This window comes from Chlorocebus sabaeus, chromosome 21 (genome assembly GCF_047675955.1).
Source record: "Chlorocebus sabaeus isolate Y175 chromosome 21, mChlSab1.0.hap1, whole genome shotgun sequence".
Taxonomy (NCBI): Eukaryota; Metazoa; Chordata; class Mammalia; order Primates; family Cercopithecidae; genus Chlorocebus; species Chlorocebus sabaeus.
The window spans coordinates 113406668-113426016 of record NC_132924.1 but is presented as its reverse complement, the minus strand read 5'-3'; the positions used below and the strand labels follow the sequence as shown (position 1 = coordinate 113426016).

General features: G+C 44.3%; 1 protein-coding gene across 6 annotated transcripts in view; it reads left to right on the top strand.

Annotated features, from left to right (window-relative positions):
* SLC37A3 (solute carrier family 37 member 3) overlaps positions 1–3646 on the top strand; it is a 62438-nt gene extending 58792 nt beyond the window's left edge. For 3 of the 6 annotated variants that reach the window (XM_037991163.2, XM_037991160.2, XM_037991161.2), the window contains 2 exons: positions 104–169; positions 2032–3646. In XM_037991163.2, the coding sequence (XP_037847091.2) occupies positions 104–169; positions 2032–2205 (240 nt within the window). In that variant the 3' untranslated portion in view covers positions 2206–3646. Of the gene's footprint in view, positions 1–103; positions 170–1966 lie in introns of all 6 variants that reach the window. The other 3 variants (XM_037991162.2, XM_037991164.2, XM_007983143.3) reach the window with 3 other exon arrangements.
* Positions 3647–19349: the final 15703 nt, after the last annotated feature.

The window sequence follows — 19349 nt, the reverse complement described above, 5'->3', positions numbered from 1 at the left end:
CCTTCTTATTTTCTAAAATAGCCATGTTTAATCTACTTTTTAGCTGCTTCCTTTTATAAATTTATAAAGAATTATATTGTAATTTTTTTTTTCTCCCTTTTAGTATTTAGTGTCTCTGATCCGGGACAAGCTAGGATGGATGTGGGTTTTCTACTTTTTCATACTCATGGTAAGTAGGTGCTCCTTTAAAAAAAAAGTCATTTTTCTATTAAGTTCAAACCATCTACTTAAGTCACTTCTTCAGCAGAATTGTTGATTGCTTTTAAAGGCTCCTTTGTGAAAAGTAACATTTTATTAGTCTAAAAGACACCTTCTTCTTCTTCTTCTTCTTCTTCTTCTTTCTTCTTTTTCTTTTTTCTTCTTTCTTCTTCTTTCTTCTTCTTCTTTTTTTTTTGAGGCAGTCTCGCTCTGTTGCCCAGGCTAAAGTGTGGTGGCATGATCTCGGCTCACTGCAGCCTCTGCCTCCCGGGTCAAGTGATTCTCCCACCTCAGCCTCCCGAATAGCTGGGATTACAGGCACCTGCCACCACGCCCGGCTAATTTTTGTATTTTTAGTAGAGACGGTGCTTCACATATTGGCCAGGCTGGTCTTGAACTTCTGACGACCTCAGGGGATCCACCCGACTCGGCCTCCCAAAGTGCTGGGATTACAGGCATGAGCCACTGCGCCTGACCTCACATTCTTCTTTTTAAGGAAGAAAAAGGCTCTCAGTTTGCTCTTGACCTGAGTCTAATGAATATTGCCATTTATGACTTCAGAAAAACAAGAAGAGACTTATTTAAAGTATCACCAGCCCCTAATCAGTATACTCTTCTAGGCTACTCTCTATCTGCTGAATATAATTTAGGAATTCTGAAGTAAATTACAATGTACACCAAGCAACACTGAGTTAAAAGAGAAGCATTGCTGTAATTAACACTGTCATGTTTCCCGGTTCTAAAACGGTGGTAGTTTCTTGAGGAAATATTTATGATGCCCTAGACATTCTTGGCTGGGATTCTCTGCTTTCTTGGAAATAGCCAATAAAGAATAAGTCGTTGTTTATTTTTTTAATTTTTTTTTTGAGACAGGGTCTCATTCTGTCACCCAGGCTGGAGTGCAGTGGCACGATCACAGCTCACTACAGCCTTGACCTCCTGGGCTCAGGTGATCCTGGGCTCAGGTGGTCCTCCCACTTCAGCCTCCTGATTAGCTGGGACTGTAGGTGTGTGCCACCACGCCTAGGTAACTTTTTGAATTTTTCCTAGAGGGGGTTTCACCATGTTGCCCAGGCTGGTCTCAAACTCCTGAGGCTTTGTGCTTTTAAAATGTTGCTCTCTGTTATGAGCTGTGACATACTGAGGCACATTATTGGTGGGACAGTGCTCAAGACAGGTCTACCTGAGAGTGTGGAAGGCACCAGGGACGCATTCAGTATCCTGTCCTCAAATCCAGGGCACTGGGGTTGAAGGCAGCCTCCACCACCCCTACTCCAGGCAGCTGTCCTCTTGCTGTGGTCAAGGATTCCCGGGATAGTCCAGTTCCAGGAATACCTTGGAGCTTTCATCTAATTCGCATCTAGCTTCCAAAGACTGGGCCATATAACTTGTGTTCCATTTCTGACATCCATGCTAAGTAGAGGGAAGTATCTTGTGATGAACTTTCTGATGTGATCATACTAGGAATTGTAGTAGAAAGAAAACTTTGTTATAAGGATCATCGTTTTAATCTGAGCCTCTGGTCTCAGTTCTCTGCTCTGCCTATGGCAAATTATGTGTATGTGGTGTTCTTTTTTTTGGCAACTGAAATGTGATGTTAAGTATTTTGTAATATCAGCCATACTTTTCAAAATCATTTTCCAATTCATTGACGATTAAATGTTACCTTTGTATGAAGTCAAAATGAATGTAATTGTTATGTTCAAAACATGACGCTCTAACAGAAGTAAATTGTTGTTGCATTTTTAATCCTATTTTCTCTTCACAGACAAGTTGTACAATTGTGTTTATCTCACCATTAATAGTGAGGGAAATATTCTCTCTCTTGCGAAGGAGACAGGCTCACATACTGAGGGAGTGACTGGTGTCTGTGAGACAGAAAGAACGTCAGCCACATCAGGACCGTTGGGGCTTCGAATCTGCCCTAATTTGGGTTTGTCTAGGAGCACCAGCCTGACCTTGGATTGTCAGGGCTCTCTCAACACTGCCAGCCACCTGAGATGCTGACCAGCGGTGAAGGCTGCGCGAGTTTTGTACACTACAGGAATTATTGTTGATGATTTTTGTTGTTTCATGAATGTGCTGAGTGACCTCTGACTCTGCCAGCATCTTTGTGTGGCCTGTTGAGGTTTAGCATTTTAACCTTAACTGTTGTTTTGGACTTGAACTTTCTCTAGCCTCAGAAATGGAGTGAGTAGGAGGCAAAGCCACGCGTGGTTTGTGTTGGTGATGTGTTCCACAAATGGAAGAGATCATTGCTTTTTGCTTTGGTAATGAGTTTATAGAGAGTGGCTCATCTTTGAAGCATCAAATCCTGATCAAATGCTCAAGCTGGACCGAGCTGCCAGCCTGCCTTGGACAAAGAATCCCTCTGTTCCCTGTGGTGGGAAAGATCACACTACATGCCCGTTGAATGGCTCAGTCACTCTGTGTCTGATCCAAAAGTCATTCAGCCCTAGAAGCATGAATATCTTCAAATTATTGTCAACTGTTCTCCTCCATCTTCATTCAAATGAACTTTGGCTCCTGGAAGTATTTAGTCTTCCTTTCAAGGACCATAAGGTACATCAGTTATCTCGAACATTCCGACGTGTAACTCGCAGCCGAAGCAACTCCACCCCAGATCTGTTGTCTGGGGACTTTAGGATCCTCTAGGAAGCTAATCTGCTTAGTCTGTTTTTAGAGGATTGATCTGTGGCACAACCGGGTTCCTGGAGTTACCTCAGCTGAGGACTAGAATTAGAGAAAAGGGAAAGACCTTTTGTTCTAGTAAGTGTCAAGTACGAATGCTCTTTGACTTACGATGGTTACCTCCCAGTAAACCCATTGGAAGCCAAATGCATCTAATACCCGTGACCTACCGAACGCCACAGCTTAGCCTCGCCCACCCTAAATGTACTCAGAACACTTAGAATTGCCCACAGTTGGGTAGAATCATCTAACACAAACTCTGTTTTATAATCAAGTGTTGAATATATCATGTAATTTATTGAATACTGTACATTATGTCGAAATTGCAACCGTTTCGCACCATTGTAAAGTCCAAAAATCAGAAGCCGAGGACTGACTGTATGTGACATTGAATCACGTGAGTGGATTACTAGGGCCTGAGGGGTATCCGTTCTTTAGAAAAATGTAGAGTATATATCTTCAGGGCTGTGAATTCCATACTAGTTATCAATATTTTAAGATCATTCTGTATATGTATATGTTTTAAATTATACAAGCAAGCTAGGAGGAGAATGTGCAATTTTGAGGAACACCTAATTTGCATTGGGTTAGGGAATATTTTTCAACCTCTTGCTTTATACTCTGATATGGGGTGTGTTTATGAACTTGTTAATATTATTTAATCATGCAGATTTCCAATCAGTGTATTGCTCATTTACTGACAAAAAGGGAAAATACAAAACACAGAAAGGGGAAATAAACTGACTTTTATAATGAACCTCCGTTTCGGTATTTAAATGTATATGCCATGACTGCTGAGATTTAGAATGTGATCAGTGTCCTGATGTTTCCTGATACTGAGCGCTCCCGGGTGAGCCCACGCCAACCCACAGCATCGCTGGGTTACCTGCTCCTTCACCCAAGGTGCTGGGGTGGCTTCATTTCCATCTGTTCTGTGAAAACTTGCCCTTTCCTACTGTGGAAGACTGTGCTCCGTTTGGATGAATTGCCCGGTTGTAAGTTAAGGGCCGTCTGTTTTCTCATTGAACCTCTTGACTGGCGTTTGGTTCAGAGTTTCCTTTCCAGCTGCACTGTGGGTGTGGTCTCATCTTTGTGTCCCCACGCCAGCCAGTGTTTTCTTACCCAGTTGAACCTTAGATTGGTGACTGTTTCCCCAAGCTGTATTGAAATACAACCTTTTTTTTTTTTTTTTTTGAGACAAGAGTCTCGCTCTGTCACCCAGGCTGGAGTGCAGTGGCATGATCATGGCTCACTGCAGCCTCGACCTCCTGGAGTCAAAAGTGATCCTCCTGCCTCAGCTCCCAAGGAGCTGGGACTAGCCTCCCAAGTAGCTGACCGTGCGCCACCATGCCCGGCTAATTATTTTTAGTCTTTTTATTTTCTGTAGAGATGAAGTCTCACTGTTACCTGGCTGGGCTCGAACTCCTGGGCTGAAGCGATCCTCCCACCTTGGCCTCCCCAAGTGCTGGGATAATAGGCATGAGGCACTGGGCCCTGCCTAAAATGAAATTACAAATAAATGCTCAGCACTGGACAACATGAAATAAGGATATATTCCCTTATTCTAGTTCTGCCAATCTGCACAGGATTTAACTTTTTTTTTTTTTTTTTTTTGAGATGGAGTCTCACTCTGTTGCCCAGGCTGGAGTGTGCTGGTGCAATCTCGGCTCACTACAACCTCCACCTCCCGGGTTCAAGCGATTCTCCTGCCTCAGCCTCCCAAGTAGCTGGGACTACAGGCGCATGCTACCATGCCCGGCTAATTTTTGTATCTTTAGTAGAGATGGGGCTTTGCCATGTTGGTCAGGCTGGTCTCTAACTCCTCAAGTGATCCACCTGCCTTGGCCTCCCAAATTGCTGGGATTACAGGCGTGAGCCACTGCGCCCACCCAGGATTTAACTTTAATGAACATCTAAGAGTTTGCTTTATTTTCTTAATATCTTCTCCCTTGAAAAGGGACGAGAAAGCCATAGTGAAAGCTAGTTTGGAAATGCATCCTTTCCTCACAGCCAGATCGCCGATGCTCACTAGGTTGAAATCAGATACTGCGGTCTGCCTTTTCTTTTCAGAAGCTGTTTATTTTTTCTTACAGTTTCAAAGGAGGAAATGTCTCTCGCTACTCTTGCTATTCCGTCCTTTCCTGGTTCCGAGGAACCAGAGTGCCACAGTCAGCATGCCTGCAGCAGTATTGGAGGAGCTGCTGTGCCTCATGATGTTCTGTGGGATGGAGAATGTACAATGCTGTCAGCCCTTTGCGCCCCTTTCCTTTTCCCTTTTTCCCTCCCGCTGCTTTTTTTTTTCTTTTTTGAGACAGCGTCTTGCTCTGTCACCCAGGCTGGAGTACAGTGGCCCACTCCGAGTAGCTAGGGCTACAGGTGCTCACCACCACACTCAGCTAATTTTTAAAAATTTTTTTTGTAGAGAAGGAATTTCGCTGTGTTTCCCAGGCTGGTGTCTTACACCTGGGCTCAAGTGATCTGCCCACCTCGGCCTCCCAAAGTGCCTGGATTACTGGCATGAGCCACCGCACCCAACCCCCTTCTTCAAAACCTCCGGAAGTCCTCCTGCCTCCCAAATCAATACATGGTAAAGCCTTTTCTTTTCCCTACTGACTTTTCTGACTAATGCCCTAGTTTTCTTTTTGCAGCTAAACTATTTGAGTTAATAGACAGTATCTGCTGCCTTCCCGTCTGTGCTACTCATTTCCTCCTCAACTAGGTAGCTACCTATGTATTGGCCCAGGACGGTCCTGGTTTATGCCTGTCATTCACCGTAATTATCAGTGGTACTTCCTTTCGCTCTCTGAGTGTCCTAGTTTGGACCCCGTATCTCTAGCCTCTGGCCTCTCATCACCCCACAGCATTGAGGGTCACTGAATTTTGAGATTTTTTTGCCCCCCATCCCGTATTTGTGCTTGACACCTGTAACCACTTTGTCTTTCCCAGGACTTTTTCTTCTTTGGCTTCTCTGGCATTTTAATTTATCAAATCTTCTTACCGACTATTCCTTTTCCTGGGTTCTCTCCTCTGTTCCCCCTGTGCTGGTTTCCTTTCTACTTTCCCTGATGAGCTACTTTTGTAATCTACCAGTAACCCCGTCAAGTACTTATTGAACAAGAAGCCACTAAAGAGAGGAATGGCATCTGTTTGTTAATGACTATCTGGTGCATAGTTAAGAACAGCCGGTCTCAGGGGAGGGGACTGGACTCGACTTATGTAATCCCAACCCCTTCTCCCCTCCCCACACAGACCACTCTGCCAGTTTGCTGCATTAATCGTTTTCAACTCTTTAGGTCATAAACCCTTTTGAGAATCTGAAAGCCACTTAAAGTCTCCCAGATTGAAATGCTTATATGAAAAAATATTCGCAATTTTCTTATTGGGTGTTCATGGGCCAAAACTTGAAGCTCATCGTTGGACCACAGAGTTTGAAACCTTGGTCAAGAGAATCAAGTACCTGGGATTGAGATTCTGCAGAGTTCAGTTTCACTCACTTTCTGTACTGACCCTCACATTGCCTGTCCACACAAACCTTCTGCAGCATCAGACTACAGTGAGTAAACGAGCTGCAAAGGGAAGTTGTGCATTCGTATTCATACCTTCTTGTCTTGATTGACACCTCTCTTTAATACCCCTTTTTTGCTCCCAGCTTTGTGAATCTTAATTTTCCCTCAAGGCTTGGCCAAGCACCATCTCATCTGAGGAACCTTTCCCAACCAGCCATGCTAGCCCTTCCTTCTCTACCATCTCTCCTTCCCTTGGTGGTAATGTCAGTGTTGCTTATTTGGTGCTTAGCTGTTTCTGTCTTCCCTATTTTTGTATCTAATTCCCCAAGGAGACGGCTGCTGTTTTTCTGCAGTGCCCAGCTCCTCGCATGGTTGGTGCAGAATAAATGTGGAGTGTGTTGGGAAGGGTGGGAGGAAGATTTGAGAGTGGAGTGTGGGCAGAGCAGGCCAGGGCAAAGTTCCGCCCTGACCCTGCATACTGCCCCGCCACCTGCTTTACACAGGACGCTGCACGCCTGCAATTAATGGCCGCAGACTGTCAGCGCTGCCCAGGTTCTCGGACTACGTGGCTTTTGAGTGCAGTCGCCTCTCCTCTGGCTCTTGGCAGCCTCGCCAGCTCTCCCTGAGGGCTCAGCGGCAGCGAACAGTGAGCTCTTTTGCTCCAATACAAATCTCCATGTTATTCAAGCTGCTGTCTTTATTCCTGCTGTGTGTTTTTACTTGGCCTGTCCCTTCCAAGCATTCAAACTCTCTTCATCCCTCATAGTCCCCTTCATTGGCCACCTCCATGAAGCTTTTCCTGATAACCCTACTAGTGATGCTATTTTCCTTCTGGAAACCTCTCTTGAAAGCCCTTATCCTTAGACCACACAGTCTGCCCCAGGCTGATTGGTTTTATTGCCTTATTTTGTTCTCTATTGTTTCTGGCTAAGTTGTCATTTCCTCAATTAAATTGTGAGAGTCACAGGAGTCAGCACCCTGGCTGATGTTCCTTCCCACCTTGCTGCTTCTGTGCCTTTAGAGTCAATGTCATCTCCTTGTGCTTTTCCTTAGGCCATTTCTGGTGCCATAAAGTTTGTTTCAACTTATGTCTAGAATAAATCAAATTAAATGTGAAATACCAGCTGGGCATGATGGCTCATGCCTGTAATCCCAGCACTTTGGGAGTCCGAGGTGGGTGGGTCACTTGAGGTTAGGAGTTCAAGACCAGCCTGGCCAATATGGTGAAACCCTGTTTCTACTAAAAATACAAAAATTTAGCCTGGTGTGGTGGTCGGCACCTGTAATCCCAGCTACTCAAGAGGCTGAGGCAGGAGAATCGCTTCAACTCAGGAGGCGGAGGTTGCAGTGAGCCGAGATTGCACCACTGCGCTCCAGCCTGGGCAAAAGAGCAAGACTCCATCTCAAAAAAACAAAAACCAAAAAACTGATATTTACATATACATGATCATAGATAACACAAATCACTTCAATGGTTTTATATTTGTGTGTGTGTGTGTTATATGCAACATAACAATGATTTGTTACTATATGACTTTTTGGAAGTAAGAACATATGCATGTTGCATAGTGAATCAAATAATACTCGAAAAGTTCTGTATCTGGACACCCAAGGTGTGGTCTTTCAGCCGTTAGTGAAATAATGCTTCATAGGTGGATGCATCTTTAAAAACTGCTGTTCCATTCACCACTGTTTTCTCCCCTACACAGTCTGAGGTCCACAGATGGTTCTGTAGTTTACATGTGAGAACCAAGATTCAGAGAGGGTAAGTGGCTTGCTGGGAGTCAAATCATCTAAATAACAGAACTAGGACTAAATTAAAACCCAGTTTTTAAAATTTAACTTCAGTGGCTTTTTTTTCTGCCATGCAGCCTCTCCTTAAATTGACTCTTCCCCTAGGCTTACTTCCAAGGTGTAAATTGGGTGGCCAGTTCTCATCTTTCTCTAGGGCCAGGGTCCCAAGGGTGAGCAGAATTGTCAGACCTGCACCTTTGTGTGGAAACCACCTGCGCCCCGTTTCTGCTGTTGGGCTGTGGCCCCACAGGGATGTCCAGGCCACCCTCGCTGACTGGCCTTGCCCTGGGGTCTTAACATCTCTTTAGGGGATCTTCTGTACTAGATTTGCCTTTTTATTTATTTATATTTTAAGATGGAGTTTTTCTCTTGTCGCCCAGGCTGGAGGGCAGTGGCATGATCTCGGCTCACTGCAACCTCCACCTCCTGGGTTCAAGGGATTATGCTGCATCAGCCTCCTGAGTAGCTGGGAGGTGCCTGGCACCATGCCTGGCTAATTTTGTATTTTTAGTAGAGATGGGGTTTCACCATGTTGCCCATGCTGGTCTTGAACTCCTGGCCCATGCTGGTCTTGAACTCCTGACTTCAGGTGATCCACCCACCTTGGCCTCCTAAAGTGCTGGGATTACAGATGTGAGCCACCGCATCCGGCCTAGGTTTGCCTTTTTAAACAGCACCTCTTTACTCTTTTTCCTGCATCTTCTGTTTGAGTCTAAGAGTTGCAGCATCCACTTCATAAACTGCTACGCTGGTGTTTCTCCCCCATTCTGTGTCTGCAGTCAGCGGAGGTATGACTGTTTCATGGGCCTGGCTGACCCAGGTCTGCCTTGGGTCCCTGCTCGGGCACCCCTCTTTCTAACAAATGTTGAATTAACCTTGAATGAGATTGTTGCTTCTAAAATGCCATTGGTCAGCTTTTTACTGCTTGTTCTTGCCCTCTGCTGAAGGAATGTTTTTTTTCTTTTTGTCCTTTCAGGAATTAAATAAAAAGTAGCAAAATTGTTGGAAACTGTTTTCAGTCCCCTTTATCACTGTGGCACAGGAAGCTGTCATCTCAGAAATTCATTGGCAGAGAAACACAGATAAAAGGGCTACCCTGTTGGACAGGAATGTTCTTTTGGATTTAATGGGATAATTGTATTTAGGTGAAACCTTTCATCTGAGGACTTCAAAGGACTTTACCTTGTTTAGTAGTTATTATCACACCCTACAGAGTGACATTAGGGTACTACACTCCTAGATTTTTTTGTGTGTGTATGTGCATTTGTTTATTTATTTAGCATTGTGCTAGTTTTCTTAGGTTCACCATGGAAAGTCTCAGGAACCTAACAGCACTGCAGTTAATTTCCATTAAAAAATAGTACCTAACAAATAGCAGACGTAACTGGCCTCTGTGTCCTGGAATGAAGAATGAAGATGTTAATGGGGTTATAAAATAAAGAGCAACCATTCTGGAGCCAGGAAGGCGGGGCTGGGAGGGGCAAGAGTAGTGACCAAAGTACTGGCGGCAGAGAGCGCTCCTTCCCCACGTGCCCCTAGTGGGTTTTACTTTTATTGGTTCTACTTAGGGTCCAAAAAGAGATTATTCTGTGAACAAGCTCTTAGAGAGTGTAGAGCCACATAATCCCCCTTAACAGTCTTTTTTTTTTGTCTTTCTTTCTTTTTTTTAAGACAAAATCTCGCTCTGTTGCCCAGGCTGGAGTGCAGTGGTGCAATCTCAGCTCATTGCAGCCTCTGCCTCCTGGGTTCAAGCGATTCTTGTGCCTCAGCCTCCAGAGTAGCTGGGATTACAGGCGTGTGCCACCATGCCCGGCTAATTTTTGTATTTTTAGTAGAGACAGGGTTTCACCATGTTACCCAGGCTGATCTCAAACTCCTGACCTCAGGTGATCCACCTGCCTTGGTCTCCCCAAGTGCTCAGATTATAGGCGTGCACCACCGCACCTGACCAACAGATCTTTTGAGAAGCAAGCCTGTGTCATGACCGGAGGAAGGATCTCTAAGTAAGTGAAATTAAGGCCAACTCCCGCCCCTATCCTCCCAGCCCCAGTCTCTGCAATCCGTGAGAGACCATTGGCACAGCCTCTGGGTAAAGGGGTTGGATCGGTGGTGAAGGGAAGAAGCTTTCAGAGAAAAGCCTGGCAAGAGTGGCCATGGGGTGCCCAGTGCTGTCCCCTTTGCTGTCCCCTTCCACGTGCATCTGGTCTGGAGCTGTGGCCCAGCCATGTCACTTTCTACTAGCTGCTTTAATACTGCAGGGTCGTGGTGGTTGTGAGAGAAAAGATTTTTATACCATTGGTTATGTTTTCCTTCCCAAAGATTCAGTGCTTGCCCTGTGAAAACCTTTTCCCCATGGTGGGCCATTCATACCTCTTGGCTCAGCAGGGGGAGACAAAGCCCCAGACACTGCTTACTGCACTTGTTTGACGGAAAGTCCTGCGCGCTCTTTATTTCACTCTCACTTTATATCCATTTGTTTAGATGTCCTCCTGGCTAGTTAGTCTCTGTTTCCCCTCTGTGTAAGTCTTCAGTTTCCTCCCCTGGCCTCCTATTTCCACTGGTAACCTCCCAGTTCCTTATACTGGAAGATGCAGAGGACCTGGAGATTGTCCACTGAGATAGTTCAGCCTCAAAATCCCTGGCTCAGCCTGTGCTAAAGTCTCAGAAGAAGTGGATCCTTAACTTCACTCAAAATCTCACTCCCTTAAATTAGCTTCTGTCTACCTTTTTCTTCAGTCTTTATGTCTCCAGACCTCTGAATTGGGGCAGTGGAGGGAAGAGAGACCATCAGTCACCCGCTTCGCCCCTTACAGCTGCCATCCCTCTACCACCAATGCCGAACAGATTCTCTGAATGGACAGTCCACCTAGGAAAACCACATTATTTTCCGCCAACTCTTCCTCCCGTCATCTGGAATCCAGCTTTGAATTGAGTTTAGAGCTCAATCGGCTACCTCCCTCCCCGGTGTGTGAATTTCTTTGTGTCATCTCTACCAGCTGGCCACTAACCTGTCCATAGAAACTGTCTCCTTTCAAGGACCAGAGCATGCTCTCCCGGGGAAGCCATTCTATTGTTGGAGAGCTCCAGTGGTTAGAACGGTCTTTATCCTATTCACTGAGAAGCTCATGATTTCTTCCATTGGTTCTAGGAAGAAGCAACACAAATGTATATTTTCTCTTGAGATATGTAATATACAGTTTTTTCCTTATTTACATTGAAGGGCTAACTCAATGTATTTGAAGACAACTTCTGTCTTTCCCTTTCAAAAGCTTTTTAGGGCCGGGTGCGGTGGCTCATGTCTGTAATCCCAGCACTTTGGGAGGCTGAGGTGGGCGGATTGCTTGAGGTCAGGAGTTTGACACCAGCCTGGCCAACATGGCAAAACCCCGTCTCTACTAAAAATACAAAAATGAGCTGGGCACGGTGGTGGGCGCCTGTAATCCCAGCTATTCAGGAGGTTGAGGCAGATGAATTGCTTGAACCTGGGAGGTGGAGGAGGAGGTTGCAGTGAGCCGAGATTGTGCCACTGCACTCCAGCCTGGGTGACAGAGTGAGACTCTTTCTCTCTCTCTCTCTCTCAAAACAAACAAACAAAAAACACTTTTTCAAAATGTTATTGAAACACTTCCCCCACTATTGCCTTCTGATCAAACCGGGAGGTCCCAGTTCTTCCCTTTTGAAATTGTTGAGTACCTTCTCGTTCTTTGAACTCTACTCATCTTTCCCAACTTGGTTTCCTCTTTCCTCCTAATCCTCAATCCCAAGAAACTCTCCAGGCAAAATTCTTTCATTTTCTGTGTTCCAGAGATTCTTGTTCATACTTGACCTTGTCTTCACCAGTCTACAAAACTCTAAAAAGGTCTACATTCTAATCATTAAAAAAAAAAATCTCAGCCAGGTGCGGTGGCTCAAGCCTGTAATCCCAGCACTTTGGGAGGCCAAGACGGCTGGATCACGAGGTCAGGAGATCGAGACCATCCTGGCGAACACGGTGAAACCCCATCTGTACTAAAAAATACAAAAAACTAGCCGGGCGAGGTGGTGGGCACCTGTAGTCCCAGCTACTCGGAGGCTGAGGCAGGAGACTGGCATAAACCCAGGAGGTGGAGCTTGCTGTGAGCTGAGATCCAGCCGCTGTACTCTAGCCTGGGAGACAGAGCGAGACGCGAGACTCTGTCTAAAAAACAAAAAAACAAAACAAAAAAAAAACTCCTAGTACAGTGCCTGGTAAACAGGAGGTAGAACATTACTTAATGTTTAATTTTCTCTGTTCTTGCTCTAGTACTTCCTTAGAAAGTTCACTTTTTAATATTTTTAAAAATCTACAAATGACTACTAAATATTTAGCCCTAGCCCCAATTTGTTACTCATTTTCCAGTCTCAGGTTCTCTGGAGATCACTGGATATCCCAATTTAATATAGCTAGTTTTCTCCAGTCCCTGCAAACCTGCTGCCCATATAACTTTCCTAGTGGTTTTTGTTCAGTAAGCTCCTTGAAATGATTTTGAAGAACCTTAGGAATCGAGCCATGTCTGGATTCTCATTCATGAAGTTGTTCTGATTCCCGGACCATGGGCCCTCAACTGGGCCGTGATTCTCACGCTTTCTGGTTTCTCTTTAACTGTCGGGGGCAGCCCAGTCTTTCAATTCCCCCGAGCTCTCAGCCACAGGGATCATTTTTGGCACATCTTTCTCTTTCCATGTAGTCAGCCTCCTCCAGGAGGAAAAGTCAGCCTCCTCCTCACTTTTCCAATTCATCTTTCATTTTTATTTCCGAGCCACCATCCTGTGCCTGGGTGACTGGCAAGAGCTTCACCGCCAGTGCTTCTGCTCCCAGCCTTGCCTCGCTTCACTCTGCCCTGTGCTCAATTCTTAGAATAGTCTTGCTAAGGGGACTTTTGCGGTGTTATTCCGCTGCTTAGACGTCGAGAGTGACTCTTCCTTGCTGGATTAAGTGTGAGATCTTGCACGAATCCTCATCTCTAGCTACAAAATCTGAGACAGACCAGAGACCTGTTAGGAAGCAGAAGCTGCACTCTTCTTCTATGGATGTACTGTTTGTAATTAATAGTATTGACCAACTCTCTTCTTTTGTCTTTTTTTTAAACAACTTTATTGAGATATAATTTATACATGCCATATAAGTCATCCATTTAAAGTGCACAAAGGTTTTGGGGACATTCACGGAGCTGTGCAACCATTACCACAATCAATTGTAGAACATTTTCATCATCCCCCCAGGAAACTCCATACCCATTAGCACTCACTCTCCATTTTCTCCAAGCCCCTAACCCCTGGCATCCATCACACTTCCGTCTCTATAGATTCCAGACATTTCTTCTAAATGGAATTGAACAGCATGTGGCCTTTTGTGACTAGCTTCTTTCACATAGCGTCATCATTTCAAGGTTCATCTATGTTGAAGCATATATCAGTATTTCATTTCTTTTTATTGCATAAAAGATTTCCATTGTATGGATATACCACATTTTGAGTATCCAGTCATCAGTCGATGGACATCGGGTTGTCTGTCTTCATTTTATGTAATTCACATACACGAAACTCCACCCCTTTACAATGTAAAATTCTTTTTTTTTTTTTTTAAGTTTATTCACAGAGTTGTGTGACCATCTCCACATCTAACTTTAGGACATTTTCATTACCCCAGAAAGGAGCCCTCCACCCGTTAGCAGTCCACTCCACTCTCCCCACTCCCCTGCTTCAGGCAAATGCTGCTTTCCATTTTGTGTGGATGGATTTTCCTCCTCTAGACATGGCATATGAATGGAAGGATGCAATATGGGGCCTTTTGTGACAGGTTTCTTCTACTTACATAATGTTTTCAAGGTGATTCTGTGTTTTCTTAGATTCTGTATTTGTCTATTTGGCATTCATTCATCACGGGCCTACTGGATTAACTCTATTTTCTTATTTTCTACAATCTTGATGTCTTGTTATTCATGGCCTGGCTAACTGGGAGACACTGCCCCTCCCAGAGTGAGCCAGTTCTTAGAGATCGCCAAGGCCTGGCCCAGGAGAACACCTTTCATTTGCAAACGAATCAGCGGTCTTCTTTATCCAACTCTCACACCAAGCTAATATTCCCCTGCCCTCAATCAACCCAGCGACAGGCACCAGGCAACTAGCTGACAGCCCCTATGCTCTAAAGCCTGGCAAAATTATTTATGCTAGTCAGTCCTCAACTGTTTAACCCTAACCTGTCTTGCCTTTCCTGCAGAAGACACAGTGAAGTCTCTGGCCCTGGCTTTTCGCTTACCCTTCTGCCTCCTGCCCAAAATCGGTGCTTCCCCGTGTGGACCTACATGGCCTGGCATCTCCTCCTGTCAGGAGCTGTAGGTCATAAAAGCCTTCTTTCAGTGGCCTGGACCTCTGTGTAGTCACTTGGTTACCTCCATAAATTAAACTCTTGTGGGTACAATTGAGCCAAATGTTCGTTTAGGTTGTAGCATGTATCAGTTTTTCATTACTTTTTTTTGAGATAGAGTCTCGCTCTATCACCCAGGCTGGAGTGCAGTGGCGCGATCTCTGCTCACTGCAACCTCTGCCTCCCGGATTCAAGCGATTCTCCCACCTCAGCCTCCTGAGTAGCTAGAGCTACAGGCACGCACCCATCAACGCCTGGCTAATTTTTGTGTTTTTAGTAGAGACAGGGTTTCACTACGTTGGGCAGGCTGGTCTTGAACTCCTGACCTCAGGTGATCCGCCCACCTTGGCCTCTCCCAAAGTGCTGGGATTACAGGTAAGAGCCACCGCGCCCGGCCTCTTCATTCATTTTTATGGCTGGATGGATAATATTGCGTTGTGTGGATATGCCACATTTTGTTCATTCATTCATCAGTTGATGGATATTTGTGTTCCCCTTTTTGGCTATTTTGAATACTGCTTCTGTGAGCATTCATGTACAAGTTTTGGTGTGAACATATGTTTTAAATTCTCTTGGGTAAATACCTAGTTGTAGAATTGCTGCATCGTTTGGTAATTCTATGTTTAACATTTTGAGGAACCATCAAACTGTTTTCCAAAGTGGCTGCATCATTTTACAATCCCATCGGCAGTCTGTGAAGCTTCCAGGTTCTCTGTGTTTTCACTGATACTTGTTATTGCCTATCTTTTAATAATCCTAACAGATTTGAAGTGGCGTGTTATTGTGGTTTTGATTTGCAATTCTCTAATGAATAACGATGTTGAGCATCTTTTCATGTGCTTATTGGCCATTTGAATATCTTTTTGGTGAAATATCTTCTTTGCTCTTTTTTTTTTTTGAGGCAGAGACTCACTCTGTCACCCAGGCTGGAGTGCAGTGGTGTGATCTTGGCTCACTGCAACCTCTGCCTCCCAGGTTCAAATGATTCTTGTGCCTCAGCCTCTGGAGTAGCTGGGATTACAGGCGCTGCAAACATGCTTGGCTAATTTTTTTTTTTTTTTTTTAGTAGAGATGGGGTTTCACTATGTTGGCCAGGCTGGACTCAAACTCCTGACCTCAGGGATCTGCCCGCCTTGGCCTCCCAAAGTGCTGGGATTACAGGCATGAGCCACCATACCTGGCCATCTTTTTTTATTTTTTAATTAGATTATTTGTCCTTTTATTGTTGAGTTGTAAGAGTTCTTTATGTATTAATGTTTTGGATATAAGTCCCTAATCAGATGTCGGGTTTTTAAAATTTTCTTCCATTCTGTGGGATGTCTTTTCACTTTCTTACTGGCGTCCTTTGAAACACACACAAAAAATAATATTGATGAAGTCCAATTTATTTTTCCTTTTGTCACTTTTGGGTTTGGTGTCATATATAAGATATCTTGGCCTAATCCAGGGTTACGAAGATTTATTCCTATGTTTCCTTCTAAGAGTTTCATAGTTCTGGCCCTTACTTTTAGGTGTATGATCCATTTTGTGTTATTTTTTGCAGATTGTATGAAGTAGGAGGCTCATTCATTTTTTTTTACATGTGAATATCCAGTTGCCCAGCATCATTTGTTGAAAAGATTATTTTCACCTCCATTGAAATGTTTTGGCATCTTTGTTTAATATCAGTTGACCATGAATGTAAGGGTTTATTTCGGGACTCTCAATTTTTATCAGATTGATCTATATGTCTATCTTTACGTCAATACCATTCTGTCTTATCTTAATAACTATAGCTTTGTAGTAAGTTTTTTTTCTTTTTCTTTTTCTTTTTGAGACAGGGTCTTGCTGCCCAGGCTGGAGTGCAGTGGTGCAATGCTGGCTCATTGCAACTTTTGCCTCCTGGGTTCAAGTGGTTTTTCTGCCTCAGCCTCAGCCTCCCGAGTAGCTGGGATTATAGGCGTCCACCACCACACCTGGCTAAGTTTGAATTTTTGTATTTTTTCAGTAGAGACGAGGTTTCACCATGTTGGCCAGGATGGTCTCTACCTCGACCTCAAATGATCCACCCGCCTCGGCCTCTCAAAGTGCTGGGATTACAGGCGTAAGTCATCATGCCTCGCCTGTAGTAAATTTTGAAATCAGCAAGTGTGAGTTCTCTAACTTTGTTCTTAATTTTCAAAATTGCTTTGGTGAGTCTGAGTCCCTTGCATTTCCATATGAATTTTAGAATTAGCTTGTCAATTCCTATAAAACAAGACAGCTGGGATTTTGATAGGGGTTATGTTGAGTCTGTAGATCAATTTGAGGAGTATTGTCATCTTAACAATATTAAACCTATCAATCCATGAATATGGGATGCCTTTTCATTTATTTATGCCTTTAATTTATTTCAGTGACGTTTTGTAGTTTTTGTTGCACAAGTCTTGTTACTTCTTTTGTTAAATCTATTTTGTTTTTTTTTTTTTTTTCTTTCTTTCTTTTTTTTTTTGAGACAGAGTTCACTCCCGTTGCCCAGGCTGGAGTGCGATGGTGTGATCTTGGCTCACTGCAAACTCTGCCTCCCGGGTTCAAGTGATTCTCCTGCCTCAGCCCCCTGAGTAGCTGGGATTACAGGCGCCCACCACCACGCCAATCTAATTTTTGTATTTTTAGTAGAGATGGGGTTTCACCATGTTGGCCAGGCTGGTCTCAAACTCATGACCTCAGGTGATCCACCCGCCTCGACCTCCCAAAGTCCTGGGATTATAGGCATGAGCCACTGCGCCCAGCCATTTTTTTCTTTTTAATTTTATTGTAAGTGGAATTATTTTCTTACCTTCATTTTGGGTTGTTCAACACTAGTATATAGAGATATACAATTGAGTTTTATATATTGATCTTGTATCCTGCAACCTTGCTGAACTCGTTTATTTGTTCTAATAATTCTGTGGATTCCTTAGGATGTTTTTATATATAGGATCGTGCCTTCTGGGAACAGAGATAGTTTAACTTCTTTTTCAGTCTGGGTGCCTTATTTTTTTCTTGCCCAATTTCCCTGGTTAGAATCTTCAGTACAGTGTTGTATAGAAGTGATAAGAGCAGACATCCTTGTCTCGCTCCTGATTTTAGGAGGAAAGTATCTTGTCTTTCACTGTTAAGTATGATGTTAACTGTGAGTGTTTTGTGGATGGCCGCTTGCCTTCTTGTCGTCTTGCACCGTCCTGTTTCTCTTTCTACTCTGTATAGTGGAAAGAATGTGAACCTCAGAATCAGACTTGGATTTGAATTGATTAGTTCGTTAATTTCACCAGAAAATACTGAGTGTTAGAGAGAGTGAGATTACATTGGATTTAGTCATATAGATTAAGCTGTAGTGGTAAGAGCTGTGATGGGGGTATGGCCAAGGCAGTGAAGGGTACAGAAAACCGGCCCCTGGGAAGGTTTGGACACCTCGAGGATATGATGCCTGAATTGCTCTTAAAAAACAGTAGGAGATAGTCTTGAAAAACAGGGAGCACCTGCAGTGATGGGAAGGTAGCTGTATTCTGTGAGCCACAGATAGGTCTGTGAGGGCAGAGTATGGGGTGCCTGCAAGTGAGTGGTTGAGGTGATCCCAGAGAGTGAGCAGAGCCACCTCACCAAGGCCCTTGCTAGCTTCTGAAGGTGTTGTGAGAACTGGATTTTTGTGTTGGAACCCTTGGTGGTAGAGGAGATGGAGTGGTAATGGGTGAGACCATGAAGAGAGCAACCTGGAGAGAGGAAGCTATTGCCTAAGCAGGGGACACCTGAGGACCTAAAGGAAGGCTCTAAAGTAAGGCTGGAAGAAGGGAATTGAGTCAAGAAAGATTAGAAGGTAGTAATAACGGCCAGGCGCGGTGGCTCAAGCCTGTAATCCCAGCACTTTGGGAGGCCGAGATGGGCGGATCACGAGGTCAGGAGATCGAGACCATCCTGGCTAACACGGTGAAACCCCGTCTCTACTAACATACAAAAAAAAAAATTAACCGGGCGAGGTGGCGGGCGCCTGTACTCCCAGCTACTCGGGAGGCTGAGGCAGGAGAATGGCGTGAACTCGGGAGGCGGGGCTTGCAGTGAGCTGAGATCCGGCCACTGTACTCCAGCCTGGGCAACAGAGCCAGACTCCGTCTCAAAAAAAAAAAAAAAAAAAGATAGTAATAACAAGGTGTGTCACAGTTGACTGAGAGGTGAGGGAGATGGATTTGCAGAGAATGACTCTTGGATTTCTGATGTGGAATTTGGGTTGTTTGATGGAATAGACTAGATTCAGTTTTCTCATCTGTAAAATGGAAAAAGTACTTTGCAGATAACATAGTAAAATCTCTTAGCACAAGCATATGGTTGTGACTCAATAAATGCTCGTTCTTTTTGCTTTCCCCCATTTTGTTTCTGTTTCTTCCATTCTCTCAATGTAGGTCTTTGTTTGGTCAGTTCTACCTTTGGAATGCTTTTCTTTGCTGTGTCCCATACTTCCCACTGTGACTGCCGCATGGGTGACTCCTGGATCCCTCTCTCCAGCCCTGATCACACTTGCATGCATTTTCGACTGTGTTCTGGTCATCTCCATGGCCTCTCACCCTCACAAGGGAGAACCACCCCCAAATTGTTTTCTCCTCTTGAGGTCCATATGCCTGTTGATGGCACTGTCATCTTCTCAGTTGATTCGGCTACAAATCATTTTCTCTAGTTGAAAAAACACATCTACCTCTAGTGGTTTTGAGTATTTCAGAATCATTTTTATGTCTTTCTCTTCCTCTTTCATTTCTTCACATTTGGTGAATATTTGGCCTCTGTTT